Source organism: Gamsiella multidivaricata (assembly GCF_025024155.1).
Source record: "Gamsiella multidivaricata strain RSA 2152 chromosome Unknown BC939scaffold_11, whole genome shotgun sequence".
Taxonomy (NCBI): Eukaryota; Fungi; Mortierellomycota; class Mortierellomycetes; order Mortierellales; family Mortierellaceae; genus Gamsiella; species Gamsiella multidivaricata.
The window spans coordinates 282437-309483 of record NW_026251719.1 but is presented as its reverse complement, the minus strand read 5'-3'; the positions used below and the strand labels follow the sequence as shown (position 1 = coordinate 309483).

The 27047-nt window shown below is 48.4% G+C and overlaps 8 protein-coding genes across 8 annotated transcripts; 1 reads left to right on the top strand and 7 right to left on the bottom strand.

The window, feature by feature from the left end:
- Nucleotides 1-3095: 3095 nt before the first annotated feature.
- BC939DRAFT_25793 (Rap1-interacting factor 1 N terminal-domain-containing protein) lies at nt 3096-10682 on the bottom strand. Its single transcript, XM_051551041.1, has 17 exons — nt 9359-10682; nt 9196-9263; nt 9048-9109; nt 8811-8960; nt 8433-8691; nt 8199-8296; nt 8037-8101; nt 7845-7928; nt 7661-7751; nt 7451-7568; nt 7087-7359; nt 6583-6996; nt 6221-6490; nt 5744-6122; nt 5518-5643; nt 3457-5418; nt 3096-3359 (listed from the first exon to the last, which is right to left on the bottom strand). The coding sequence occupies exons 1-17, from the start codon at nt 10498-10500 to the stop codon at nt 3242-3244; spliced, it is 5679 nt and encodes a 1892-aa protein (XP_051415490.1). The 5' UTR covers nt 10501-10682; the 3' UTR covers nt 3096-3241.
- A 164-nt stretch (nt 10683-10846) lies between these two features.
- Nucleotides 10847-11837, bottom strand: BC939DRAFT_500250 (uncharacterized protein; the record flags this gene model as incomplete). Its single annotated transcript, XM_051560024.1, has 4 exons — nt 10847-11187; nt 11281-11424; nt 11511-11624; nt 11771-11837. 4 exons carry the CDS (start codon nt 11835-11837, stop codon nt 10847-10849), a joined length of 666 nt encoding a protein of 221 aa, XP_051415489.1.
- A 135-nt stretch (nt 11838-11972) lies between these two features.
- On the bottom strand, nt 11973-16583 carry BC939DRAFT_393730 (putative xanthine dehydrogenase HxA; the record flags this gene model as incomplete). Its single annotated transcript, XM_051552107.1, has 4 exons — nt 11973-14185; nt 14278-15773; nt 15869-16049; nt 16418-16583. 4 exons carry the CDS (start codon nt 16581-16583, stop codon nt 11973-11975), a joined length of 4056 nt encoding a protein of 1351 aa, XP_051415488.1.
- Nucleotides 16584-16824: 241 nt separating this feature from the next.
- Nucleotides 16825-19198, bottom strand: BC939DRAFT_25630 (uncharacterized protein). Its single transcript, XM_051551031.1, has 2 exons — nt 19089-19198; nt 16825-18873 (listed from the first exon to the last, which is right to left on the bottom strand). The coding sequence occupies exon 2, from the start codon at nt 18855-18857 to the stop codon at nt 16947-16949; it is 1911 nt and encodes a 636-aa protein (XP_051415487.1). The 5' UTR covers nt 18858-18873; nt 19089-19198; the 3' UTR covers nt 16825-16946.
- Nucleotides 19199-19871: 673 nt separating this feature from the next.
- Nucleotides 19872-21040, top strand: BC939DRAFT_441793 (ribosomal protein L10-domain-containing protein). Its single transcript, XM_051554300.1, has 3 exons — nt 19872-19985; nt 20134-20192; nt 20316-21040. Exons 1-3 carry the CDS (start codon nt 19958-19960, stop codon nt 20889-20891), a joined length of 663 nt encoding a protein of 220 aa, XP_051415486.1. The 5' UTR covers nt 19872-19957; the 3' UTR covers nt 20892-21040.
- A 164-nt stretch (nt 21041-21204) lies between these two features.
- BC939DRAFT_441792 (uncharacterized protein) lies at nt 21205-22424 on the bottom strand. The gene is made up of 2 exons (XM_051554299.1): nt 21617-22424; nt 21205-21487 (listed from the first exon to the last, which is right to left on the bottom strand). Exons 1-2 carry the CDS (start codon nt 22380-22382, stop codon nt 21246-21248), a joined length of 1008 nt encoding a protein of 335 aa, XP_051415485.1. The 5' UTR covers nt 22383-22424; the 3' UTR covers nt 21205-21245.
- A 181-nt stretch (nt 22425-22605) lies between these two features.
- Nucleotides 22606-24237, bottom strand: BC939DRAFT_420601 (XAP5-domain-containing protein). The gene is made up of 4 exons (XM_051553077.1): nt 24139-24237; nt 23733-23994; nt 23237-23615; nt 22606-23101 (listed from the first exon to the last, which is right to left on the bottom strand). Exons 1-4 carry the CDS (start codon nt 24152-24154, stop codon nt 22736-22738), a joined length of 1023 nt encoding a protein of 340 aa, XP_051415484.1. The 5' UTR covers nt 24155-24237; the 3' UTR covers nt 22606-22735.
- Nucleotides 24238-24579: 342 nt separating this feature from the next.
- Nucleotides 24580-26736, bottom strand: BC939DRAFT_441790 (uncharacterized protein). Its single transcript, XM_051554298.1, has 2 exons — nt 25707-26736; nt 24580-25562 (listed from the first exon to the last, which is right to left on the bottom strand). Exons 1-2 carry the CDS (start codon nt 26412-26414, stop codon nt 24858-24860), a joined length of 1413 nt encoding a protein of 470 aa, XP_051415483.1. The 5' UTR covers nt 26415-26736; the 3' UTR covers nt 24580-24857.
- Nucleotides 26737-27047: the final 311 nt, after the last annotated feature.

The following is a 27047-nucleotide window of genomic DNA, read 5'->3' as shown; positions in this document are numbered from 1 at the left end:
GAAGATGGGTAAATAACAAGTGTCCGTGGTCCTTCAAACGCCCTTTCTCCATCGTGTAACACCGACAGCGTAATTGCTTCTGGCCGTTATTTCTTCGGATCCAACCACGTCGCATCTCTCGCCCATGGTGGCCCCGTCAATCCTCCTCTGATCTGTTCAATTATATGCCAACTACATAGTATACTATACAACCGCTTACCTTCGCCTCACGTCATGGTCTCCGAGTAAGCAACATGATCTGGATCCTCGACCTCGACCTGTCTGTTCCTATCCTCCACCTCGCCCCATAGGATTGTACGTATGGTATTCCAGGTTTTACCCATTTCGCCATCGTTCTAATAACAATCCCATCATTGGACCGCCCTTCTTCTCATCCTATACACTTTTAAAGAGACACAGGGCGCCAAAAGGGCCACTGTATTGTACACAGAACGAGCTAAAATATCCAGAGCGACGCACTATCCACCTCCATTGGCCTTGTCTACAACGAATCGGTACCTAAGAGCCTGTATCCCCTGTTTTTCGCGTTGTTGAGGTGTTGGGCAGAGCATAACAGAGCTCGTGGCAAAAGATAAACAAAGCCGCTATATAGTCATCTCACAGGGGCCTTTTTTGTTTGATATTCTACATAGTCTATTAGAAAATCTTCCTCTCATAAAATGCGAGGGGCAGCAGGTCTCGAAGCAGCGGCAAAAGCACTGTCGCTCTGTTGTTGTCGTTTTGTTATTGTTGCTATTGTTGTTGTTGTCGTTTTGTTATTGTTGCTATTGTTGTTGTTGACATACTCGAGACAAAATGAACCCTCATAAAATCCATTGTATTGTTTACATGGACACTGTATCGAATCACACCAGAGTTGGCCTGTTGGCCTTTTGGCCTTGGAGGGACACACTTACTTCTACTATACACCTGACTACTGTCGCTTTTTTGTTCCTTGGATTCATATAACTCTAGACCTAGGTACCTCTTCTTAGAGAGCCCTCCATTCTTGAGCCAAAGACAGAGCGAAGTATAATTGAAGAAGCGCTGGGACAGAGGTCTAAGCTCCCTCCTCTTCAATACGCGGGCGGAGTGAAAGTGCGGAGTAAATTCTTTGCACGACCATCAAAAAAATAAAATGACTTTGTAGACTTCCAAATAGAGGACTAGACCATCCGAGCGTAACCGAGCTTTTTCATATGTACAACGAGAAAAATGAAATGAACGACGAAGTATGCACAAAGATGGTTTGAACTTTCGTAAGTGAACTCTGCGGGAAACTCCCATCACCATGAACCATGAATAAATTGATATCATGCAATGGTGCTCAAGGTATTGGTGTAATCTACATCGGTCTCCGTAGTCCTGTACTGCTGCTGCTGCCGATGGTATGATGTTTCTTCGCTGTTGCGGGCCTCGGCATCCATCTCCCTCTCTCCTTTAATTTTTTCCCCCTCTTTTTCGACAGATCGCCGATGATCCGTTGTCCTTTATCATCCCCCCTCCCCCTCTCCTCCCCCTGATTTTCCTCGTGTCGTGCAGTGCTTGGACGCGTTTTGTCAACATTGCCAGATCGCCTCACACGCGCCCTTCAAAAAAAATTCCGTGTTAATTAGACTAACCACACCCGTCCTCGCCCCACAATTGGCTATCACTCCACCACTCCATGAGTTGGTTACCGCTGACCTTTTTTTTTTTTTTTTTTTTTTCATTGCACTGAGCACAGAGTGGGCAAGTATTACCTTTGGAGTAAAAAAAGATACAACTCAGGAAATGCTCATAGCTCGCTCGCCCGTTAATATAACTCTGTTTTTTTTTCTGGAGCGGTTGGGCATTGTAGTATGTAGACTATTGTAGGATAGAGAGAGAGAGAGAGAATGTGTGTGCGTGTGTTAACAAAAAAATATACTCCGCACTCCTCATCCCATTCATTCTATAGTTGTTTTCTATAAGCTCTCTCGACATCGAAAATGAAACGACTTGCCAACTTCTGAGCAAACCCCAGACCTTTCCAATCTGTTGGTCCACCGATGATGACGGCATTGTGCACCGCGTTCTTTCCTTGCCCATGCTTTCTTGATAGCGGGTAACCTTACAAGGCATCTACCTAAAAAAAAAACAATTTTGTTCTATTTTGTAATGTCGTAATCAGAAGTGGTGCGAGGCTGAAAGATCCAAGGTTGGGGAGGGAGAAAGAGAGGACAGGGGCCTGTTCTGCTTGCTTGGTTGGTGCTCTCGTAGTTTGCTGCATCGCATTTACATCTAAAACTTCTCCACAACCAGCAAGCACAAGAGGCTCTTCTCGCTGTACGGTGAACGCTCGGGATAAATGCAAAAAAATCTCCTTCAGGTTGGACAAACCAGAAGACGAGGAGTAAAAAAAAAATAATTAAGAAAATGAAAAAAGGGTCCGGGGTTGTACATGCAGGTTATTGATAGTGGTGCCAGCTTAGCTGGTGCCTTTACATAATAAGATACCTTTATTCAATACCATGTAAAACCGCCAGCTCATAAACTGCATAAGACAGTTGGTTTTGTTACTCAGCGCGTCCATTGGCTTTTTGTCATTCATGGTCTAGATGATTAGCATTTTTTTGTCCTTATGAGGCAGGAGATATCTTTGTTATCATTAGGGCAATCTCACGAACTTTCTATTCAAAATCCTTGCCGTTACCTTTGCCTGGATATTTTTGAGAGCATATCGGATGATGTGCTTTACTGGTGAAGGTTGCTTATGCAAACCCTCTGGCTTCCTGTTACTTGTTCTCTTTTTTCGCGTCGATGACAGACGAGGAACTCATCGTCCTTGTGATCAATCTTTGTCCTCAACGCGCCAACTCTAATCATTTTAGCGCCCTAAATAATTGCCGCCTAGCGATTGTCACAAACAAGGAGTCCTAAACGAACCTATGAGAGCTCGGGTTAATGGTAGATCAAGGTTCAAGATCTACAGCTGTGAAACGATCCATTTTATGCACTGCAGCCATAACCCATGGTTAATAGACAACTGCTTCAGCTTTAACATTGCCGGCCAGAAGGATCTGGTGACCTTCATGCATCCAAGAAAAGACCAATGGTATCATTCGTCGAGAAGAGCAGCATGATCCTGCTATCTTGGGACGGGGGAACCAAAGGACGCAGAGACTTTATGATTGTCAGTAATAACAACGAACGTTAACGTTAAATGCTAGCTAATGCCATTGGGGTAGGACTACTTCCATTGATACTGTCCTCAGACGGCTGTTTGCTGGCTGAGATAGCTCTATTGTTGGATATCAGTGCGTTCGCAATCCTTCGAGTCATCTTCAACAAACTGGCCCCAGACTCCACAAATCGCTTGATTAAGTGTCATTAGCTGATTCTGCACTTCAAAGAGCTCCCTATAGATACAAAGTACCATTTGTTTAGTTGCCAACCCCAATCATACTCATGTAACTCTGATAGTCATATAATCATCAAATGTTAGGTCTCGCTCACCTCATGCTCAACTGCCCGACTATTGCACGCGCCTCAACCAGGCGTCGCACAGCCATCGCAAATCCTTCTCCTGTCTCAATCGGTGCTACAAACTCCATAGGAGTCGGTGCGAGGCCAGGTGCAAACGCGGGTGTGGAGATCGCACCATCCACAGCTCTCATTTCTTCCATCTGCACTATTTCGGTCAACTGATCGCGAGGGATACCAGCTTCTTCGTCATCGCTTGCCTCTGGCGCCCTCCTTGCCTCCTCCGATCCAGCCGAATAAAAAACGTTCGGAGATGTACTGCCATCAAAGAAAGCTGCATCTGACGATCCAATAGCCTGCTGACCGCTCCTGGATCTATTTTTTGTTCCTTCCGTTTCTCTCAAAGAAGGAAAGATAAGCAGTGCAGACGAGGTATCCATTGTCATATCGCCCTGTGCATCCTTTTCCTGCCCATCAACGACATGGGTTGCAGATGCATCATTCATTGCATTCGTCGACACTTTAGAGGCCGGAAAGTACACCGATTCCTGGTTCTCAGTTCCAGAACGCGTCCTTGGTTTCACTTCAAAGTTATTTTCCGAGCTGGGATCCATCTCAGGAAATCCAGAGAACGCGGCCATCTGTGCCTTTGGCAACGACTTGCCCTTGGCTGGTCCGTGTAATGGTTTGAGTGCCGTGGGCATTCGCCAGACAGGAGGCGTTGGGAGGACAGTCGTCTTAGCGTTCGATTTTCTTGGTTTCTTTGTTGGCGTTGAGATCTCGACCTCATCCGCAGAGTCCTCAGGCGTACCGCTGACGCTCTTTTCGCTCGTTCGTCCCACGAGGGTCTTTGTCAACGGATCGATGGCTAGAGAATGTACAATCCTGGTCTTCTTCCGCTTCCTGTCCTTCTTGATTTCCCCGTTGGACTGTACAGAGCAGTCTGAATCTCCTGCCGGCGTGTGATTCCTGCTGCGAGTAGGTGTCGACGGAGCGGCGGGCGATGGAGCACGGCTATTGGTAGCACTTGTTGCCGTGCTGTTGTCAGTCTCACTGCCATCATTAGTCATGGGAGAACCGGGGTGTGCTGTGGAAGAAGTATAGATTGTAGTGGCAATGTACTTCTGATGACCGTTAGTCGTAATATCAGGTTTCTGCTTGCTTCTCTTCTTCGCCGTTTGCTGAGCTGCAGCCTCCGCCTTCTGCTTAAGCAGCCTCGAGAGGCTTGTCCGAGCCTTTAATTCCACTGGCAGAGAGAATAGCTCCTGTGAGAGCGATGCGAATTGCGGGACCTCCGTCTGGGAGATGTCTTCAAACGTCCATCCAGGAAGGCTGATGGTCGCGACCAGCTTCAACTGCCGCATAATCGACACAATCATCTCCGGATACACCAAGTCCGCCTTGGAGCGGCCAAAGGTCTTATTCCAAAACTCCAGAGTCTTGTTAACGATGGGCTTTCGGAGCGAATTGAGGCCTGCAAACAGCAGCGGCGCCAAAATAGCCAGAGACTCAGAATTGTATGGCTCTGCAACTGTTGTCGTTGATGATGAAGGCGTGTCCCCAGTCGCACGACTGGCCTGGGCTTTTTGAACAGCGCCTCGGATGGTTGGAACATGAGCCTCCAACACCGTACCGAAAGCGCTCGTCAATCCATCATTACTTCCATCATTCGAGCAGCTCATCAGTCTTGCCAAGACGCAAGTGCTCCAAAAGTCCTCAATCTTGGCCTGATAAGCTCGACGGTCGACCTTTGGCAGGTTCCTGATGACCATACGCGGATCATCCAGCCAGCGAATGATTGGCTGCTCAAGTAGCTGGAGCCATCTAAAGATAAGCGGCACTGGAGCCTTGTTGATGATCTTTTCCATCATTAAAAACGCAGCTTCCTGGTCTAACGGAATAGAGGCAAGACCAGAAATATTCTTGGTCCTCTCAACACAATTGTATGCCTCCCCAAACAAGAACGAACCAAGATTTAAAAGTTCGCCGAAGGAGCTACATTAATTAAGCAATTAAAGAAAACATGGAATATTAGTTAATTTGTGTAACAGCAAAACATTCATAGTCCTTTGAATAGGACGTAACTGGACTTACTGTTTGTCAAGCTGCTTATTGTGGCCATGTCCAGACGACGAGCCTTGTGCCTGAGAACCTACAGGGTAGACCAGGAGTATGGTATCGGCGATCGCGCTCGTGCAGGTGATACTCAACGATTGAATCCTAAAATAGGATAAAGATGATCCATTTAATAAGTGCAATCCGTTTAACTTTTGCATTATATCCTGCATCGGCTATGCAACACCATAGCAAGTATGCCTACCAGTCAACTTCCAATGTAGTATCATAGGATTCTCGGATCAACTTGGCGAGCGTGTTCAGAGCATCATTAGCATTTCCGCGCTTATGCTGTGCAATCCTGTAAAAAATCCGCACCAAGTCCGTCCAGGTTGGCATACTGATCGCTTTGAACTTTTCAATAAACTGCAGCCTTGTTTGCATCGAGTCTGCATCTTGCGTAAGTTGCGCCCTTTGGCTGTGGTCCATCTCGAGTAGCTTTGCTTTTGTCTCCGCCGGTTCGCTCAAGATACCAAAGGGATAAAGTAATAGGTCGAAGAGTTCGTTGTAGCCCGTTTGTTCCCCTGCCGTCGTGTTCTCCGAGAGCTCATTTCTGTTATTGATGGTCATCCCGAGTCTCTGGGCTAAGAACGTAGTAATAAAAAATCAGGTCGGATAGTTAGGACACTGGTCCTTCTTATGCCATATCCATACCATAAATACAATAGAATAAACCACGTACCGACAATACTCCAGTACTTGCACTGGTATTCGCGGAAGACCATCGGCGTAACGGGACCATTGGACTCAGATGGCCACACAAGATCGTTCGAAGTCTGTCTCTTGGCCCTGATGTCCTCCATGTGGTCCAAACACTTATAAAGGGCGCCCAGTACGCGATATCCACTCTTGGACATATCCACCAGTGTCGCTACTGCCTGCCAGAACGATGTCTCAAAAGCCGTTCCGATAACCGATTCTCCTGTTGCCAGCCAGCACTTGAGGATGAATTCTATTGATGAAAGGAGCTAGCGGTTAGTGAAATGAATATCATTGCCAGACCATTCGACAATTCAGCGGTACGACCATGCCCGTGTCACTAACCAATTGGAGTAAGCGTCGTCTCCTGTGATGCCTCTTGTGGGATCGGCAAAGGCCCCCCCTTTGTTGTCTCATTTTGCGGTTCAGTCACTTCACTCGCTTGTGATGGCGGCTCCGACACTTGTTTGATGGCACTATGAACATCCGCATGAATCTTGTCGCGAATCGTGTACCGGGCGGCGACTAAAGTCTTGATGCTGAAGGCCTCGATCACGCTGACATAAAAGTAGTGTACAATATCCGCTCGAAGAATGTATCCTGCCATGGCGGGGTCTCGCTTCAACAGTCCAATTTCCTTCTGATTTGTATCAGGCCATTCAATCGGTATTAGAGTCTTCGGATCGCAGTGCGAAACCCTTTCGATAAAGAATAGTAGCGAGGACAAGGACTGATTGGCGTCCGCGGTTGCCTTCATTCCTATAACAAAAAGAGAGCAAGAAAAGTGCAAATTTAGAGAAAAAGTATCAACCTCACTCCATCAGAGATAAAGAGGGCACTATTTGTTACCTCTCTCCTGCAAGTTGAGATCACGAATTGCTTTGACGATACTTTCCCAGGTTCTGGCACACCGTTCTGTTAATATTGGCAATCCGGTCAGCGCGCTGCATCTCCATTCTTCACGGCTAGAGTCGCTAATTTTGTGTTGTAGTCGAATGGTCTGGTAGATACAATCCAGCCCGTGAGCCAGTAATTCTGTTCGGACCCAGGTTTCGTCTCTCCCGCGTAAATCCGCAAATGTTATTGTTCCTGGCACGATATACTGAGTTCCTTCCACGAGTTCTGTAAAAATAGAGCGTTTGGATTCAGGCTACCGTGAAGATTAAGATCATAACAAGGACCTGAAATTAATAAAAAGCGAGCAGTTGCATACCTTGGCCCCCAGAGTTGGAAAATAGAGCAACAAGAAGTCTCAGTGTCACATCGCGGATGTGTTCCGAATCGTCCACAACTGCGAGCATTAGCTGAGGAAAGAGGACCTCATCCGCATTCTATTATGTGTAATCAGTATCGGTCAGCAAGTTTCGTCCATAGACACCAGTCTCCTTAAAAGGTTTGAATCAAATACCAGTTTATGTTTTACCTTTGGTAAGTAGGGTCCAAGGGCATAGATCAGCGCGAACCAAGTGCTGGTGCATCCAAGTCGAACCCGTTTGTGCCTCTCCGCAGAAAAACTTAAAGACGAGAAAAAATGTACTGTTAGAGTTCCGATAATACAGACTGTGCACGCCATAGCCCTTCTCACATAACGAAGCCATGGCACTCACCAGTTCGTGATCGGCGTTAATAGAAGTTTGAGAGGCTTCTCGTGCGATATAAGAGATGCAGCTGCAAAATTATAAATAAGTCGTCTATATCAAGGAACCATAAACCCAATGAGTTAATGGCCATTGATGGAGACCTGAGTCGACATATTGTCTAATATCTGACCATAAAGTCTACGACTTCTAGCAACATACGTCCAGGCCTGGTATGCCGCCATTTTGATTTCAGTTCTCCGCTGCGACGATGTGTTGAAGCATTTCTAAAGTCCATCACGACAAACAGACCAGATACCTGTTTAGCTGCTTGCCTCTCAGTCCCTGTACACTTGCAGATACTTTTTTCACGATAAAAATTACCTCCACCATCTTGAGCATAGGATTGAGGAAGGACCTCTTTTGCAAGTCTCTGCCGATCAATGTGACCATGGCGCCCCAAACAGTTACGGCGTATACTTCTATAGACGGATAAAGGCTGTTAGCATCTTCGAGAATTCGATCCGCAGAATAAAGACGGCATTTTCAGATAGTAGTATGTCGATAATAGGCCCTGTCCCAGGAAAAAAAAAAAAAAAAAAAAAAAAAAAGACCTACCATCGCCGTTTTCCAGGAAATTCTTTGTCAACGACTCGAAAAACTCCGTAAAGCGTTCATTCATAAATTTGGTGACGGCTTCCTTCCGCCGTGGATCCTCTTTCTCGATCAGTTTGGGTGTCGCCATCGTGATGAGCTCCAAGGCCTTGGAGCGGATACCAGGAACCTTGACCACAAGTTTCGAAATCACAGGAATAAGCCATGTCTGAACATGTGGCAAAATATCGCCTGGAAACTGGCTGAACAAAGAGAACAATCCCTGAAAGTGATCAAAAAGCCCAAGTGTTAAGTTTGTCAGTTTCAGGTGCATATGAAGAGTCATTATTCTGATAATAAATCTTTGTAACTGGGCGATGCAATCCTGTGTGTATTAATTACCACGAGCGACTCGCTGCTGATAGCCATAGACTGGAAGCGATTGTCCAAGTTATCCGAAAATACCTGAACCATTCGTGTGATATATGGTGTCAGGAGTCGGGATGGCACTCTGGATGTGACAAAGCACCAGATGGCAAGAGTGCAAGTAGGCTAGCAGAGATCATTTCGGTTAGCGAATACTTCATGAATCAATGATCCATATCCTGCATATCGTACGACTGGATGGTGGTCGGATACCTTTTCATTGGTAGTGTTGATAATATGCAGGATTCTGTTCATAAGTGGATCGAGCTCCTGGGCTGGAGTGCGGACAAAATCGTTCTGAGCATTAGTACGCTTGTTGATTCATGATGATTCAATGTTCTTCCAATAGACCACATATTACCTGTAAATAACGCTGCAAAGCTCTGGTTGAAAAAGTAAAATCCAATGCACTTCAACACCGCTTGCACCCTATGATGTTAAGCACAAAGAATGTTGTATGGTAAGTATCGATACCATAGTACTCTAATGACACGCTCATGTGTGAACGAATACTGTCAACTTACAGAGCCGAGGGGTTACTTGGGTCCAAGTCTCTGCACGAGTACGCTGTAAATCTCCTGATCGTTTCCCGAACCTCGTTCTGATACATTTTGCCATCTCCCATCCTGAGTTTTGCCTGCAAATCCAAATACGTCGCCGCTCTCAATTGCGGGTCCTCTGAAGTCAGGGCGAACATCGCATCTGTTATAAACGGCTCCGCTTCTGATATGGGGGCTATACTGCGTTCATTGTCGGCTTCCTCGATACGAAATGGTGCTGGTGGTTTCAAAATACTCTTCAATTTGGTGTGCGATAGCAGTGTGCTGGGATTGGAAAGTCGAGATTCCTGTTTATTGGGCGAGAACGCGACACGCTTGCTGGGCGAAGCATTAACGACTGCAATCTGCGCGGGTATAGTGACAGGCGTTATTGGTGTGCCAGAGTGAGGTACAAGTTTGTCGATAGTGGTGGGAGGTGGTGTGCGGTTTCTATCCTCATCCGGGATCAGAGTGTCGGGCGCTGTTTCCCCGAGTCCAGCGCCCGTTTCCTCCGTGTTCGACACTGTCACCAGTATCTCAGCTGTGGTCGAGGGTACTTCAGATACGGTAACCGCCTCAAAATCGCTGAAAGGTGCACATCCTGCTGCATGGCCTGCTGTCTCTTCCTCCGTCATGACATCCTTCAATGCATCCTCGACCTGCTCCGCCCGCACCAATTCCATGGTATCATTAGAAGCATCGTCCTCTTCCCCTGTTTCTGGGGGCGGTGGTACTTCCCATGCTGTCGGCACTTCTTCTGTAGTAGTGGAGTCCATAAGCGTTACTGTTGTCGATCGTGATGTCTCCATTGCCTGATGCCCTCCAGGCTCTATTGGATCCGAGTCAGCCTCCGAGACGCGATGCGCTCTTGTTTTAGGGCGCTCGAACCGGGCATTCAACGGGGGCTGCGGCGGGTATTGCGTTGGCTTCGGTACTTTTGGTCGTTCCAAGTATGAAAGGTCTTCCTCTCGTCGAGGTTTTAACGGCGACTTAATCTTGCTAGGGGATGAAGACGGGGACGCGGATGTACGGGAATGGCTCGATGTGGATTTTGCAGGTGACGATATCTGGGCCTGCTTTTTGGTACTCTTTTTTGACTTGTTGGGTGTAGAGCTGGGCGAATCCATGGTTGGGTAATATTACAAGAGGAGTGAAGCTTATAGAATAAACTTTAGTGAATTCTGCTGTAGTGTAGTATCAAGGTGTATTGGAGTGGAGTGCGCCTGGCGAAAAGCACTGCGGTGGAGTTTTCCGTGAAGGGGGGGATGAACGATGCGACTCCAGAACGCGTTGAGTCGAGATGAAGGTTCAAAAAAAATGGTGGCAAATCCCACAAACAACAAAAACACCCGTGGTCTCTTTTGCATTCAAGGAGCCAGTCACTTCTAAATCCAGGTCATCGGTGCCATTGAAAATGCCAGGGAAAGATGCCCAATGGCCCTGAAGCGGGTGATTTATTAGCATATAGGTCTATCACACCTCCTTTTCCTGTACAGCCTCATCGGTCGCGAGCCTCTTCCGCCTCAATGTCTCGTCCTCCAACATCTTCTGCTCCCTCTCGATCTTCTCTAACTTCTCTCTCAGTCGTATCTCATAATCGTCCACATCCGTCCTATGCACCGGCAATACGTTCAAAATCCCACTGCCCACCGCATCCCTTGATCTCCTACTGTGAGCCGCTGATTGTACATCATCTGTCGTGCTCGCCAAGATTGTGTCCTGTCTGTATCGCCGCGTCTTCGTATAGATCCATTGACCACTCATAGCCATTGCCCCGAACATGAACGTTCCTGAAGGCACAGCCTTAGGTCCTCCTAAATTGGTAAGAAGTTGTGCAGGATCAGCAGGTATCCCGAGTATCTCGAACCAACACTATTAAATTCAAAAGAAGCCTTCTGACTCCTTACGCGCTAATGCTGAGAGGATGCCTCCTGTGCACGCTCCTGCAATGGTACTGCTCCAGAGTTGATCAATATCCATGGTCTGTGAATCCTTGAAACCGAAATATGGGTTCTTGTTGCGCTGGAATCGGAGGAAGGATTCGCGGAAGGCTATGTAGAATACCGATGTAACCAGCGCCTGTCAGTTGCCATAACGAATCGAGGGCCCAATCCGAGAGAGCGAAGCGATAGCGTACCAATAAAGGTCATTCCGAATAGGGAGGCATTCAATGCTCCTGAGAAGGCGTATTTTGCTACTGGTTGCTGTCGCAAGATCCCGAGCATTGTGCCTGCAGTTGCTCCCGCTACACCTATTGCGTGGTAACAAAAAAAAACCAACAGCAAGAATGGTTTCGTCCTGAATCAGTCCAGCTGATCACTTTTTTTTTTTTTTTTTTTTTTTTTTCGCCCCCACTATTCCGGGAATCGAAGTGCAATTGAGAAGGTGTGCAGGTACCGGCAACCATTGTTCCCTTGACGAGGTCCTTGCCGACCTCTTTGTCTGGACTGTGCAATCCATCCATGGCTGTCGAGTGAAAATGGAATGGAAGAACAAGTGTTCGATTCTTTGTTCCGTTTTGTTACTTTTTGAACTACCCCCCGGAGCAGAGTTGCATGCTGATTGGCTGTTTAATTTCGTAGTACTCTCGAAGACGCGCCTAACAGCTCTGAACAACCCAAGGTTGTTCACCCTCCTTCACCACCAACCTGCTGCTTTCCGCAATCGAGTCTCCAACCGCCATACGGATCTTTTCCGCCGTAGCCGGGATCGGCAACGTAAACGAGCCCGTATGTCCATTCTCCACCCGGGCAAACCGCACCGCATCCCTGATTGCAAAGTACACCGAGCAACCCAAGATCAACGGCGGCTCGCCCACACCCTTGGACTTGTAAATCGTCTTGATACTCTCGTGTGTAACATCCTCAAAGAACGAGATGTTCAGCTCCTGAGGAATACATCTGAACCCCGGAATCTTGTAATTGCCCGGACCCTGCGTGAACAGCCGTCCATCCGGGAACCAGAGCGGCTCCTCTGTCGTCGTCAAACCCACGCCCTGCATAAATGCGCCTTCGATCTGGCCAATGTCGATAGCAGGGTTGATCGACCGGCCAAGATCCATGCTCACGTCCGACCGAAGGATCGTATGTGTGCCCGTCAGCATATCGACCTCGACCTCGGAAATCGCCACACCAAAGGTGAAGTAGCTGTTCAACTGACCCGAGTTCGTCTCCCAGTTGTAGCCGACACCTGGAACCTTGTAGAACCCATTGGCGCTCAAGTTGACGCGATCGAAATATGCCAGGTGTACAATCTCGTGCCAGGCAAGACCTTTGGCGCGGTAAGGCGACAGTCGCTCATTAATCTGGTTGCACGCATCCTGGACCGCCATGCCGTTGATGTCTGAGGACACTGATGCGGCTGTCGAGGAGGTGTTGGCGACCCGGTCGGTCGAGGTGTCGACAGTGTGGATCAACTCAAACGGGATTTGAAGCTCCTCAGCGCAGACTTGGATCATCTTAGTGTGTAGACCTTGTCCCATCTCGACACCCCCATGAGACAATAAAACGGACCCATCATGATAGATGTGAACAAGAGCGCCTCCTTGATTCAAATGCAGAGCCCCGAATGCGATGCCATACTTGATCGGGATGAACGAGATACCACGTTTCCGCCACTTGGACAACTTGTTGAACTCGGCCACTTTCATGCGGCGGGAGTCATAGTCTGCCCTAGCCCTGAGCTGCATGTATCCCTTGGGGACATGGTAATCCACTAGCTGCTGGTTGTAATGCGTCAGATCGCCCTCCTGGTAAAAATTAGCCTCCCGGAGCGTTTCCACCGGTATGTTGATCTGCTCCGCGATGTGCGACATGAAACACTCCGTAATCAGGTTCCCTTGCGGAGATCCGAAGCCGCGAAAGGACGTGTTGGAAGCAAGGTTGGTACGGCAACAACGTCCGACGACTCTGATATTCGGGATCTTGTATACGCCGTCAATTTGGAACATAGCACGTTCCATCACCGCTGGAGACACATCCGCAGAGCAACCCGCATTCAAGTACAGTTGAGCGTCCAGGGCAACCAGCCTATTGTTCTCGTCGATGCCAACCTTCCATCTGCCCATCAAGGGGTTGCGCTGACCTGAAATCACCATGTCCTCGTTTCGATCGAGCATACAGCGGACGGGCCTCTTGGTGAGATACGAAGCCACGGACAACGCGCCCATCAAAGGAATCGTACGCGTTTCTTTACCACCAAACCCCCCACCGAGCCGCTTAACCTTGCAGATGACCTTATTGGCACTGAGCCCCAAGAGTCTGGAAATCGTCAACTGCACGTCGTTCGGGCTCTGTGTGGACATATAAATCTCCATCTCATCCTCGCCCTTGTAGTTTGCAATCACAGCCTGCGTCTCGAGATAAAAATGCTCCTGTCCACCGACTCGTGTCTCACCCTCAAACACCCTGGCACAAGCCTTGAACGCGGCGTCGACGTCGCCCTGGACGATCGATCTCTTCATGGGAAAATACGACTCTGCAGCGACAGCCTCGTCGATCGTGACAATCGCAGGAAGAACCTTGTACTCGACCTTGACCAGACGGGCAGCCTCCTGCGCAATGGCCTGTGTATCAGCCACGATGAGGCCGATTGTTTGTCCAATGCAATTGACAGTATCAGTCACGAAGATGGTTTCCTCAGGACCCATGGCGCCCCAAGCGTCGGTACCTGGGACGCTCGTGTGATCAAAGTAACCTCTAACTCCAGGGTAGGCCAGAGCTACGCTTGTATCGATGCTCAGGACCTTGGCATGGGCGTAACTGGAAAGGACTAAGGCTCCATAGAGTTCATTGTGCAGTTTTGGGATATCATCTATTTGTACAATGATGCTAGAGTGAATATAGCGCCTTTGTTTTCAACGTTAGGAAACCCGAGCCGCTGATGCCCAGTTTGTCATATCTTACCCGTGAATTTCGCCTCGCCAGTAACCTGTTTCATAGCCGATACAGCGACGATATCCTTTGAAACAATATTCGTGTTCGAATTCTGGATAGTTCCTTTCTCGCTCTGCGTTCCTGACGAGACGTGCCGATGGATATCTTCTGTCAACATCCGAAGCTCGCCATGGTCGTGTTGGACGCTCAAGCCCTGCTGTTCAATCACATCCCACCAAAATCGTACAAAGAACGACTTTGCAAGCGTGCGACGGTACTCTGGCATCCCGCCAGGCGTGGACATCTGCATGGGTAGGTCAGCATCCAGGCACTCGAGTGCCTTGTCCAAAACGCTCTTGTCGCCCCACGTCTTCCCCTCGAGAAACGCTGACGTTTGCTTGGCTTGACAGATGAAAGCAGCCATACCTCCATAGCCAAACACAATCTTCTTCACCTCATTAACCGGCGACAGCTGAACTCGAATGGCGGCAGTGACGATTGCGATGTCATCGTCTCGTCGCTTTGCTTGCTTAAACGCGCGGATGTACTCTCCAGGGTGGGTCAATGGGATATGGATTTCGGTCAGGATATCGGTATCGGGATTCAAGGCCGTCTTCCGGTACCCCAAAAAGAATTCTGTCGCCGGCACCGCTCGGGCATGTGAATCTGCCGACTGATCCGAGGATAGAATGCTGAACGTCGTGTCTGCCGCAATAAATACTGGGTTCAAGTCCGAGATTGGGGATGCCGTCGCAACGTTGCCTGCGACCGATGCAGAGTTCCGAATCTGATGGCCCGCAAAGTACTTGATGTTGGTCAAGAATGCACGCGACACTTGGGTCCGGTCCTCAGAGAGGATCTCGATGGCCTCCTCCAGTGCCTTCTGAAAATTGGCGATCGATACATTGGCCCCAATAGTGATACTCTCGGACGTGATGCGGATTCCCTGCAGCTCTGCGACATCGTGCAAGTATACCAGAGGATTGTACTCCATCTGCTTGAACTTTGTTTCGATTGCGACTTCGGTGTTGCCGCCGATAAACTTTGCGCTCGGATAGGCCGCCTTGATCTTGAGAACATGAGCGAGCGTCGTGGGGCGAAACCATTCGGTCTTGCGGCCCTTGAAGTGCAGCGGGTCCGCATGCTTTTTCATCAATCGTGGAGGGAAGATGAGCTCTTGTGTTGGATCATACTTCTTGAACAGAACTGACGGGAATCGCCCAGAGCTCTCCTGAGGGACTGTCGGAATCTCTCCATTGGATTTACAGCAGCCGCCATTGGGGCCACCGCTACCGCAGCACCCGTCGACAGCCGTGCCGTTCATGTAGATGCCATTTTTGAGTTTTGCTGCTGGTTTTGGAACTGCAAAGGACTTTGCAGCATCAAGGATTGGTCTGTAGCCTGTGCAGCGGCACAGATTGCCGTCGAATGACTCTTCGATTTCCTCTTCTGTAGGTGCGGGATTGTTGCGCAAGAGAGCATATAAGGACATGGCGATTCCTGGCGTGCAGAAGCCACACTGAGATCTACTCGTTGATCGCGACACAATGCTTCATATTAGCTCAGAAAGTACACATTCAATGGAGGGTAATAAAGCAAGAAGCTTTGGCCGTCCACGCACCCGAAACAAAGCGCAATGCGCTCTTGGACAGGATGCGGATCCTTAGAACTGCCAAGGCCTTCAATCGTGACGACGTGCTTGCCATCGATGGAGCAGAGCGGCGTCAAACAGCCGTTGACGTTCATGTGCCGGATATGCTTGGTCGCCTTGTCGTACGTAGACACCATGACGGTGCAGGCGCCTGTGAAATAGCTCAAGATAAAATTAGTAACTCCCTCCTGAACAAAAAAAAAAAAAAAAAAATCTACACTCGGCGCAAACGTTTTTATTCGTTCGTTCCATAGACCATTTCATTTGTAACAGTGAACAATTGAACAATTGGCCACTCGAAACGAAGGTGTAGAGAGAACTCCCACGCCCACGACACACCCAACCATACTGTTCAAACACCAAAAAACAAAAGCAAAAAGCAAAACAAAAAACACAAGCACAAAACATAAGACATAAAACACAAAACACAAGGCGCAAAGGCAAAAAGAGCTCCGGTGTACGCCGGTATACACAGCAGTGTGAGCAGAGCCGAAATCATGAACATATTCAGAAGCCTACCACATCCACCCTCGGCGCAGCCGAGTTTCGTCCCCGTGAGACCGACTGAGCGGACATATTGCAGCAGAGTCGTGTTTGGGTCAGGATTCTCAAGGATAATCTCCGTGCCGTTAAGATAAAAGTGCAATCTGTTGGAGAATCCCGAGAGGTCAAATGTTAGCGCCATAGTATAATCCACCGTGCACTCGTAGAGAACGAAAAAACTAAACGAGATTTGTGTAAGGAGAGCGACTAGGCAGGTTCGAGTTTTGCCAGTCAAGGGGTGGTGGTGGTGCTGATGGTGGAGGAAAGACGGAAAAGAAAAAAGAAGAGGGGAAGGGGAAGGTGATGAACAGAGAAAGGGAAAAGCCTACAAAAGTCGGCCCCGGATGTATATATCAGGACATGATGCTCATCCCTGCACTACCCTCGGTATTTGGGGAAGTGTTCGTCCGAATATCACACAGCATGGCCCATCCTGCATATATTTCATATATTTCCTGTGGGGAGATTGTTTGCCACCAATTAAGATTGAATGCAACTATATACATTATTCCATCTTCACTTTCAGATATGGCCTCTTCGTTTGAAACCAGCGCCAGTGAGGCGGCACCTCCAGCTTGTCAGAATTCGGAACCGAGGCAGGGGCCGGATCACACCTCCAAGCTCCTTCCGGAGTCCAATATTGTATAGCCCGCCTCCCCTTGAGGTCGACTGTACGCAGCATCGGCCAATGTGCATCCATGAACTCAACCTCTGCTTGACCCATCCTGTACCAGTACTGAATGCCTATGCTTAGGTGGTGTAGCCTCTTTAGCCCTGCCAGTTCGATCAACCAACCCTTGGAAAGAGTGAGATCCCACTCGACGCGAGCGAAATAGTTGCAATCAAGTGATAAGTCTTCCAACAAACTCAGTCGGCCAATCTGCTCGTACAGCTTCTTGCCCGCCCGCGCCTCAGCTTCACGCTTGTTGCGTTTAGAAAGTTCACCCGCATCCATCGGATCCTGTTCCATGTTATCTGACACCTCCAGCTCCGTATATTCTAAAGGCCCCTGCTCTCCAGCAGCCAAAGACTCTCGCTGCATAGCTTCCAGTGTTTGTTGAACATCGGCTCCTCTATGCAAGTACAGATCGAGCTCCTTCAGTCCCAAACAGACCCACTCCTGGGACGTGATACCCCCAAACATGACTCCGTAACCGCCTGCTCCTGACGTAACAAACTTCTTGAGATTCCTGCACGACGACAAGACGGCCTGTAAATCGCAACTGTAAACCCTACCAGTTGATGGAAGATTGAGCTCTTCTAGCGTGTCCGCGTGGCGCCGAGCCAGAGTATAGACCACTCTCCGAGGCTCCGCATAGCATTCGCCATTCAGATAGTAGACGTCCTCCAGATCCTCGTCGTCCTCCGGCTCGTAGTCTTGGTCATAAAAACGCGTAGAACTGAAACTGCGAAGGGCTGTGCAACCGCGGATGAAAGCTCGGGCAGCTGCATTGTATTCGCGGTCATCTTGAAGATCATGGATGTAGTCATAGTAGGGTGGATATTTCAAATGCTGAATTTTGGAACAATGCTTCCGAACAACATTCTCCAGGTCCTTGGCATCAAAGTTCTCTTCAATGTTCGGTATCTCAAAAGACTCGAGCTCAAGGAGGTCCGATTTTAGGATCGGGAACAAATAGGAGGCCGTATATCCGTTAGGTACCCGTGGCAAAGAAAGATTCTTGATCTTGCTACCGATGCTCCCTCCTGCAGCCCTCAATTCCGTCGCATTCTCCAAGATGGTTTCCAGTATCAGAGGCGATATTGCCAATAGTTCTGGGGTGCCTTCGTGGCCCTCCTCAATGGTGTCGGTCGCCTCAAAGTCACATTGTAGTTCGCTTAAACTGACAAGCGGCACACAGCGTAGCAATAAATGCGCGATGGCCACAGGCGACAGATGAGGATAAGTTTCGGACAGATGAAGACACTTGAGGTGTCGTAATTTCGAAATCGCTTTAAAGACTGGATCTGTCCCGTCGCATATCAGGAGTTCAGTGGAGACTTTCAGGTGGGTGAGGCCAGGATTGTGTTGGAGCAAAGTGGCAATCTTCCAAGCGGCCTTATGGGCATCCTCGGTAATACTATAGATGCTGGTAAGGATCCCTGTCAGGTTCCTGGCGAGTGATCCGCTCGAAGCCGAAGGCTCGTCCAGTCCAGTGGTGAGGACCTCCAGAAACTCGTGTTCCTGCCTATGGGTGTCTACAGTCCGGATGTGATGCAGGTTTCGACGAATTCCATTAAAATTCTTGATGGTCTTGCGTGAGCGGATGTCTCTCCAAAAGAATGGTGTAAATAGACGCGATAATCGCTTGCTTGTTGCCATGCACTGTGCCATGTCGTACGGAGACAGATACTCGCAAATTGTCGCATGCAGCTCTGGGATGTCCAAGACGGAGAGAATGGGAATGTCTGTCATTGCAGATGCTTTCTAGCTGGGAAGAAGGTCCATGAGTTGATGATGAATGGACATTCGTTAACACATAAACAAAAAGACGTGAACTCATCCTTGTTTTTATTCGCTCGTCTTCATCCTCCATGCGCATCTTTTTCATTGACCCAATGCCTCCAGTAGCATTACCACACGCCTTTCTCTTCACAGATACCGTTCCGAATACACCATTAGATCCTCCCATATGAGGAACACTACCTCCTGCACTGTCCCTGTCGCTGCCTGAAGACCCTTCGCGCATTCTTTTCATAAAACAACGTCCAGTCCAACGTAATGAACGGCTGACTAGTGTCCTCAGGTACAGTCGAACTCCTATTTTGCAGGTTAAATCGGAGGGGCAGTCATGTATTCAGTCCAATTGAACTGAGTAAGCATTTGTTCACACGCACTCTCACTTCCCGAGCCCATCCTGTCCTCTACTTCTAGTCTTCTATCATGCCCAAAACAACGCGCTCTGTTCACACAGCCCCAGCTCCTAGTCCAGTAAACACCAAACGTGCTGGCTCTGGAACCTCCGCTTCCAAATCACACAAATCTCGGAAGAAGTACACTCTTTACGACAAGGGTCAATTCCTCTCAAAGTCAAAACTGTTCTCCGCGGCCGCACTGTGGATAAGATGGTTCCCCCTCGAGGATTTCTCTTTAATACTTTTAAGCCCCTATCTAGATGAGGATTATTCTCGAGAATCTTTTCAAGAGACTATAAACGGATTCATGAATACTGAAGCTGATCTACAGGATCCCAACTGCGATGATATATTGAAAGCCAACCTTCGGGCAGCTCTCGATACGATGGAATTGCTTATTGATTTGCATGGGCTGAGGAACGTACATATTTTTCAATTGGACTGAATACATGACTGCTCCTCCAATTTAAGCTGCAGAATAGGAGTTCAACTGTACAGTCACTGAATATGTGTGGCTTTGTCATGTTTACTACAAAAAAAAAAAAAGAAAAGAAAAAAAAAAAGAAGGGACAGAAGAGAGAACTGCCATTACTGTCAACACCCATCCTCTCACTCCTTCCCCTTCATTACCCAACCTACTCAAACTACTACACCACTACAATGGCCAAGAGCAAGCGCAACAAAATTGGTATGTCACCACCATACCTAGCACCTTTAGCGACAAGTGGAATATCCGCGAGCTGCAGGGGGGTTTTTTTTGTTCGATTTTTGTCTGGAGTGTCCCTGAACCATCTCAACTAATGACTCTTTCTCATCCTATCTGGATACCTAAACAGTTCCCCTCACCCAGACCGACAAGAAGGGTCGTGCTGGCAAGGATGCTCTCTACGAACAGGTAACCACTCAATCGCTGTCATCGTATCCCTCCGATCCGTAACAGTGCATATCAGATCCACGGAATCAAAATCTCACTAACATATCTCCCTCTCTATCTATCTATCTATTCCCCCCCTCCTAGATCCGCGAGTGCGCCGACAATTACAAGTACATCTGGATTTTCTCCGTTGAGAACATGCGCAACACATACTTGAAGAACGTCCGTTCAGAGCTTAAGACCTCCCGCTTCTTCTTTGGTCGTACCAAGGTCATGGCCAAGGCCCTCGGCACCAGCCCCGAGGACGAGCATAAGGACAACCTCCACAAATTGGCCGAACAGCTCGTCGGACACGTCGGTCTCCTCTTCACCAATGTCGAGCCTCAGGAGATCCAGGAATACTTTGCCAACTACACAGAGTCTGATTATGCTCGTTCCGGTGTCAAGGCCACCAGCACCTTCGTCGTCCCCGCGGGACCCGTCTATCGTGGTGAGGAGGTCTTCCCCCACAACATGGAACCTCAGTTGAGAAGCTTGGGCATGCCCACGACCTTGAACAACGGTATCATCACCCTGACCAACGAATACAGGGTCTGCAGAGAGGGTCAGACTCTCACGCCTGAGCAGGCACAGTTGTTGAAGTTGTTCTTGGTCCCGATGGCAGAGTTCCAGGTCACGTTGAAGTCCTACTACAAGGATGGAGAGATCTTCCGTGTTTAAAGAACGAGCAGGAGAGGAGGAAGAAAAGAAAAAAAAAATATATGTGGATCCCAGTGGGCAACAGTTCTCTCTCGAGGTTCAGCTCAGCTCAGAGAAACCTTGACATTTTCTTTTTTTTTTTTCTTTTTTTGGCACTATTTCAGCACTGCATTTCATCTTCATATTTCGTGTACAATAAATATTTTTTTCTAATCCCATTCCCGCTCGTCTTACAGAAACAGTTTATAAACGTTAAGCGATCTTGGTCATTTAAAACTTGCAGATGTTTTTGAGGCAAATGAATGAATATCCGCCGCATCTCTTTTTTTTTTTTTTTTTTTTCTATAAAAAAATAAATAAATAAATTCTTGCTCATTAACTGTTGAACAACCTCGTCCAGAGTCGTCCATGGACACCCGCACAAATATCTCCAACGAGGAACGTCTGCGCTGCATCTTCGATTGTCAGATCCGCAGTCTTGGCATCAATGAATCGCGCCTTGGCTTGCGACCGCGTCATGATATGCTGCGCCTGGAATGGTCCCACCAGAGCTAGACGGATCGCGGATGAGAGGAGTGTTCGTGCATGCAGGTGCAGATGCAGGTATCGTGTCGTTGCTGTAAAATCAGAGCCAAAAAAAAAAAAAAAAAAAAAAAAAAAAAAAAAAAGTTATATGAGTGCCCTCTTTCTCAGCGCGATAACTTGCGGTCCAAATAATACAAACGAACAAAAGTGATCACTCTTACCAAGATCAAACCCCAGCAAACGGGCAATCATTGCGAACGCAATCGGATAATGTCCCGCAGTCTCCTCGCTTCTCAGCATAGCCTTGAACGGTTTCAGGATCCGGATGTTCGGTCCCAATTCATTCCCTTCATCCATTCCTCCATCACCCTCTTCTTCTTCTTCTTCTCCTTCTTCTTTTTCTTCTCCATTTCCACCTGTACCTCTACCTCCTTTGCTCCTACTTGCATTCCTGTTGTGATCCCATTGCTCCGCAAAACACTTGACCCCCATCATCACAATCCCGTCCCCTTGTTTCCTCGACGCCGCGTTCTGGATCGCATTATTCATAAACACATCATACTCCCGATCCAAATTCGAGATCCTGCGCAGCACAGCCTCCATCGCCCTGGCCTTTCCTCGCTCTGTCTTGAGCTCCCGATCCTTCAATGTCCAGGCATCGACCAGTTTCCAGACCTCGCTGATGAACGGCAAATTAGTGTACCCGCACGAATGAACACTCCAGTTGATGTAGGATTCAATATCTCGGACCGAAGTTCGGGAAGGGTGGAGCTTGGCAAAGGCCTCAAGTCCGTTTGAGGCGATGAATCCGCCCGTGGGGAGTGCAGAGTCGAGAAACTGCCAGAGCAGCCAGGACGGCGTGGATACTGTGACGGAGGCCGTGTCGAGGGGTGGGGGAGCCATGACCGCAGAGGGCAATGGAGAGGCTGAGGTCATGACTTCTGATGCGAGAGCCGGCGATTCGACGTCCGAAGTTACTGTTGACATGGATGATGGTGGGGATGTGAAATGAATTTGAGTGGAGGTATCGCGGGGAAACACACTTGCACGGATTAAAATAACCTTATTTATTTCAGGGCAGATTTCCTTCTCTCCTTCTATAACCACGTGACGATGAATGGTACATGTACAGGGGGGGGGAGCCCGAAAGAAGTAAATAGCGGGCGAAGTAGAATTTACTTTCTGCTGGAGCAAGGACAAAAAAAAACCCCCTCACTCAAGATGTATGGCTACCCCAAACACAAGAAGAGAGATAATCAAGAGACGGGGAAATAGAGCAGCTTTATTTTCTCTCTTTCCTGATCCTGACTGTCGATCCTTTTTCGGCGCCTTTTCCCCGCTTATTTTCCCTTGATGGAGTACTTTCCATACGATTTCTCGGGGTCATAGATCTCGAACCGCGATAACGGGAAGATATGCTTATTGCGTTCATAATACGTCCGTTCCACAACCTTTCCCGCGTGCGACTCATCCTTTTCCACATTCGCATCGTTCGTCAGTCGAATATCCTCGTGCACATCAAAGCTGAATAGTGGTCCAGACTTTCCACGGGCCTTGTTGATGATAAAGTCGTAGAACGTATAGTGATGAGGGATAATCAGATCCTCTTTCACATACATCATATTGTCGATGCTCACGCCCCGCAACTGTTGGAACTGTTGCCGACACTTTTCCAGGAACTGAGCAATCGTGTCTCCTTTCTTGCACTATCATATCAAATCCGAGCGTAAATCGGAAAAGGGAAATGTCATAGAATGGTTGTCAGTTCAAGAACCATGTTCATGGGCACAAAAAAAAAACGCAACAACAAAATAAACATCCAGATAGATAGATCGCCTTACCTCGACCTCCTTGCGATGTCCTGAGCCATCCCAATACGAATATGTGATCTGGATCGTCTCCTTTTTGATTGCTTCCTGCTTCTTCAGCCACTCCTGCCTCAGCTCCTCCCGTGCCATCCGCTCCTGCTCCTCACGTTCACGGTCCGGTAAGAAACTCGTATCGATATTGGGGTCCTTGCCAAATTTTGATTTCTTTGATGTAGGGGGTGAATCTTTGTTGGGTGAGTCTCCTTCTTGGCTGTCGTTATCATCGCTTCCCGCCCGCTTCTTGTTCGGTTTATCATCCTGATCGCCCTGTCCCCCTTCCTCCTCTTCATCATCTGCGAATGACAGTTTCGAAATCGTCTTTTTCGTCTTTTTCTTGACGACCTTTTCTTGCCTATTTGTTCCATGCATTAGAAAAAAAAACGGACAGTTTCAGTTACATCAATTGCCAAAGGACCCATGTTAAAAAATATATATCCGCAGCATTTATATCTTTCGCATGCGCACTTACAGCTGGTTCGTCTTTGCCGCCTCCCGCTTCTTCAGTTCCTCGAGCTCCTGTCGCACCTTTCGGAAATCCTTCAAATGCACCAGACCGATCGTCGACTTTTTGAGCGCCTCCTCGACATTGTCGTTCTGGACCACGAATTTGTCCGACGAGACCTTGACCTCGTTATCCCTGGTGATTTGAGCCCGCTGCTGCTCAAACTCGCTCATCATCCTCTCGCGTTGCTTTTCGAGTTTTTGGTGGCGAGCACCTTCCTGCGAAGAACCTAGAGTTGTTCAGGAGAGTCAAGGAAGAATTCAGTTTTTTGTTGTTGTTGTTGTTGTCAATTGAATGGAGAAGGACTGCAAGGTCGAATGCATGCAAAGATGTCTTCCTGATAACTGTCCTTTGCGATGAAGTGTGGGTGTACCTTTGTATTCAGCCATAGCGATGAGACGATGGTAGCGATGGGACGATGGTAGCGATGTAACAGTCGATTGTGTTCAAAAGAAAAGAAAGTCGAGAGAAAGCGAGAGAAAGTGAGATGCAGAAAACTGCTGTTAATTTTATTTATTCCTCAGCAAAGAGCTGTCACGTCAATACTTGGCAGGCAACACACACTATTAGACTATTATTATTCTCGCATAGAGCATGTCGTCTCTGTCTCCAGTACTATGTCCGGACGCATCGTTACTTACCAATTGACAAACTTATCATGTGGCACCGTCCATAACTCTCATAACCTGAGTGAAGGTCGTCAAATACTTTCTCTTTTTTTATTTTTTTCTAGTAGCCTTGGTCAAGGAGGCGATTGGCGCCCTCCCGGCACACGCTTACTACCAATTCCAAGACCATCATGAGCGTGCAAGTGGTTGCTCTTGGGTTGGCCAAACCAAAACTTACAGGGCCCTGTGTTTATTGAGGGAAATGAAATATGCTGTGTGGAGTGTTCCGATATGGAAACCGTTGGAACTAAATGGACAATTGAAACCCCCAACAAGAACACGACCATCGAAAGGGTCCGTTCTATACCTTCATTTTGTGGGCTGAACTTGGGGAGGGAGGGAGCTGACTTTCATATTCATAGTCAAAGATTCCGATCCAGGGGCAAACCCAACCAACCAACCAACTAACCAACCGGGGGTCCTTTCAAACCAACAACGATCGATACAACTTCGTCATAGGTATCGCCCCCTCGACCCTCATGATCCTATAAGCGCCCACCAAAGCGACTGTCGAGATCACTCCCGCAGCCACCGCACGCGCCTTCCTCGACCGGATCAATTCCTGGGCCTTCACCCGTCTCTCGCTCGACTTTGGCAACGCTCTATTGAACGCAACAGGTCCGCCTCCAAACATATGGTAGGCCATGAGCCCGACCAACAGCACATACGGCGCCGGCTGCTTCATCCGATGTAAGAACGCGATGAATGAGTAATCGACCATGGCCGAGTCCCCGAATACCTTCACAGGAACCACTCGCATCTGGTACGTATGCGCAAGAACGAAGGGTACCAGGAGCCAGCCGACCAACCGATGATACGGGAACAAGCCCGGAGCAGATCCGCTTCCGCTTCCGCCCTTGTTACTGTTGCTGGAAGAGGACATGACTGTGGATGATGCTGATGTGGATTCTGAAGGCGCGGATGATGATGATAATGATGAGGTCGAGGTCTTGGTGGTGGTAGTGGTACTTGTCGTCGTCGTGGTAATGGTTTTCAAGCCTCTCTTCTCTGTGGACGTGGACGATGAACCCTTGACCTTCCAGACGAACCTCACAATCGCCCTGCAGAGTCCAGTCCCGAGATGGACAGCCAGCGATCCATATACTAGGACTTGTTCGATCCCATAAGTCTATATTTCCATCGCGAATTCATAGGAAAAAACAAAAGCAAAAAAAAAGTGTCAAACGGCAGAAGCATAACGTATCTGTCGATCAGAAGCACGCCTCAATTCAAGATCTTTTTTTTTTTTTTTTTTCTCCCTCCCGCTTTGTACCTGATAATAAACGCGTCCCCAGATGAGGGCCTTGTTCGCCAAATCGATCCCGCCCACGGACGCCAGCACCGGCGGCACCAAATGGATGAACCCAAACGCCCCAAACGCCATTGCAGAATATGCCTGCGCCCGTCCCAACCTCTGATACAACCCCACGGACGGGAAACCCCCTCCACCGTTATACGTGGACGATGAGGCGACGACCGTGGTAGCCTTGGATATGGCCACATCCCGAGCTCCTCCTGCTGGAGCTGGTGCTGGTGTTGTTGTTGTTGCTGTTGCTGTGGCGCCTTCCTTCTTCTCAGGAACTGTTTCCTCCGCCTCAAAATTCTCGAAATTCATCACGAACGAGGACGAGGAAGAAGAAGAAGACGAAGACGAGGGCGAAGACGATCCCATGGACGAAACTAATCGCCGACCCTTTTTCTGTCGGATCGTCTGTGCACTATATCGCGAAGTCGAGCCGTTGTCACTGGTCGCACTGAGATGGAAGCCTGGTCCATCGTGACCACTACCACCATTGCCACCACCCGCGGCTTCTTCGATTCGGATCAGTTCCTCCATGCTGAGTTCTCCTTCCTCCTTCTCCTTCTTGTGCTCCTTGGAAGTCCTGGAAGGCTCGCCCGCAGGATCGCTGTCTGACCAGACGTTATAGGGCTCTGGAGGAGGGGTGACAGCTCTGGTGCTGTCGGTGTTCGAGGACATCATTTTTTTTATACTATTTTTTTTTATTATATCTCGTTTCTCGTCCCTTTTCCGGATGGAGGTTTGATAAAAGGTGTAGAAGGGGTTGTCGATGATGTCGATGATGTCGATGATGTCGACTGTTGTGAGAGCAGAGAAAAAGCAGGGGGAGGTGGATGGATAGGATTGAATGGACTTTATGTATTAAGGGAAAGGAAAGGAGAGAGAGAGAAAGAGAGAAAGAAAGAAAGAGAGGGATGTTGGTGAGTACAGGCAGAGATGGAAGAAAAGCGGAAGTATGAAGATGCCGCCCCGGAGTATTGGGGGGAGGACAGCAATTTCCGAGTCAGTCATCATTATCATGATCATTATCATCATCCTCCTCCTCCTGCTCCTGCTCCTCCTGCTGCCCATGCTCTCAAAAATGATCTACCGCATTCTTTTTTTTTTTTTCCTTATTTTCTTTTGTGGTCAACAACGGGCCACATCGATGGATGCCACAAAACACCCCCATTCCCACGCGCATTTCTGCTCGCTTCCTTGTCACCTTTTTTTTTTTTTTTTTTTTTTTCGTTTTTAGGGTTTTTCTTTTTGAAGGGTCCGAGAGCGAGCTTCGTACGACCCAAAACTCCCTACTCCCATCCCAGCAATTGTTCA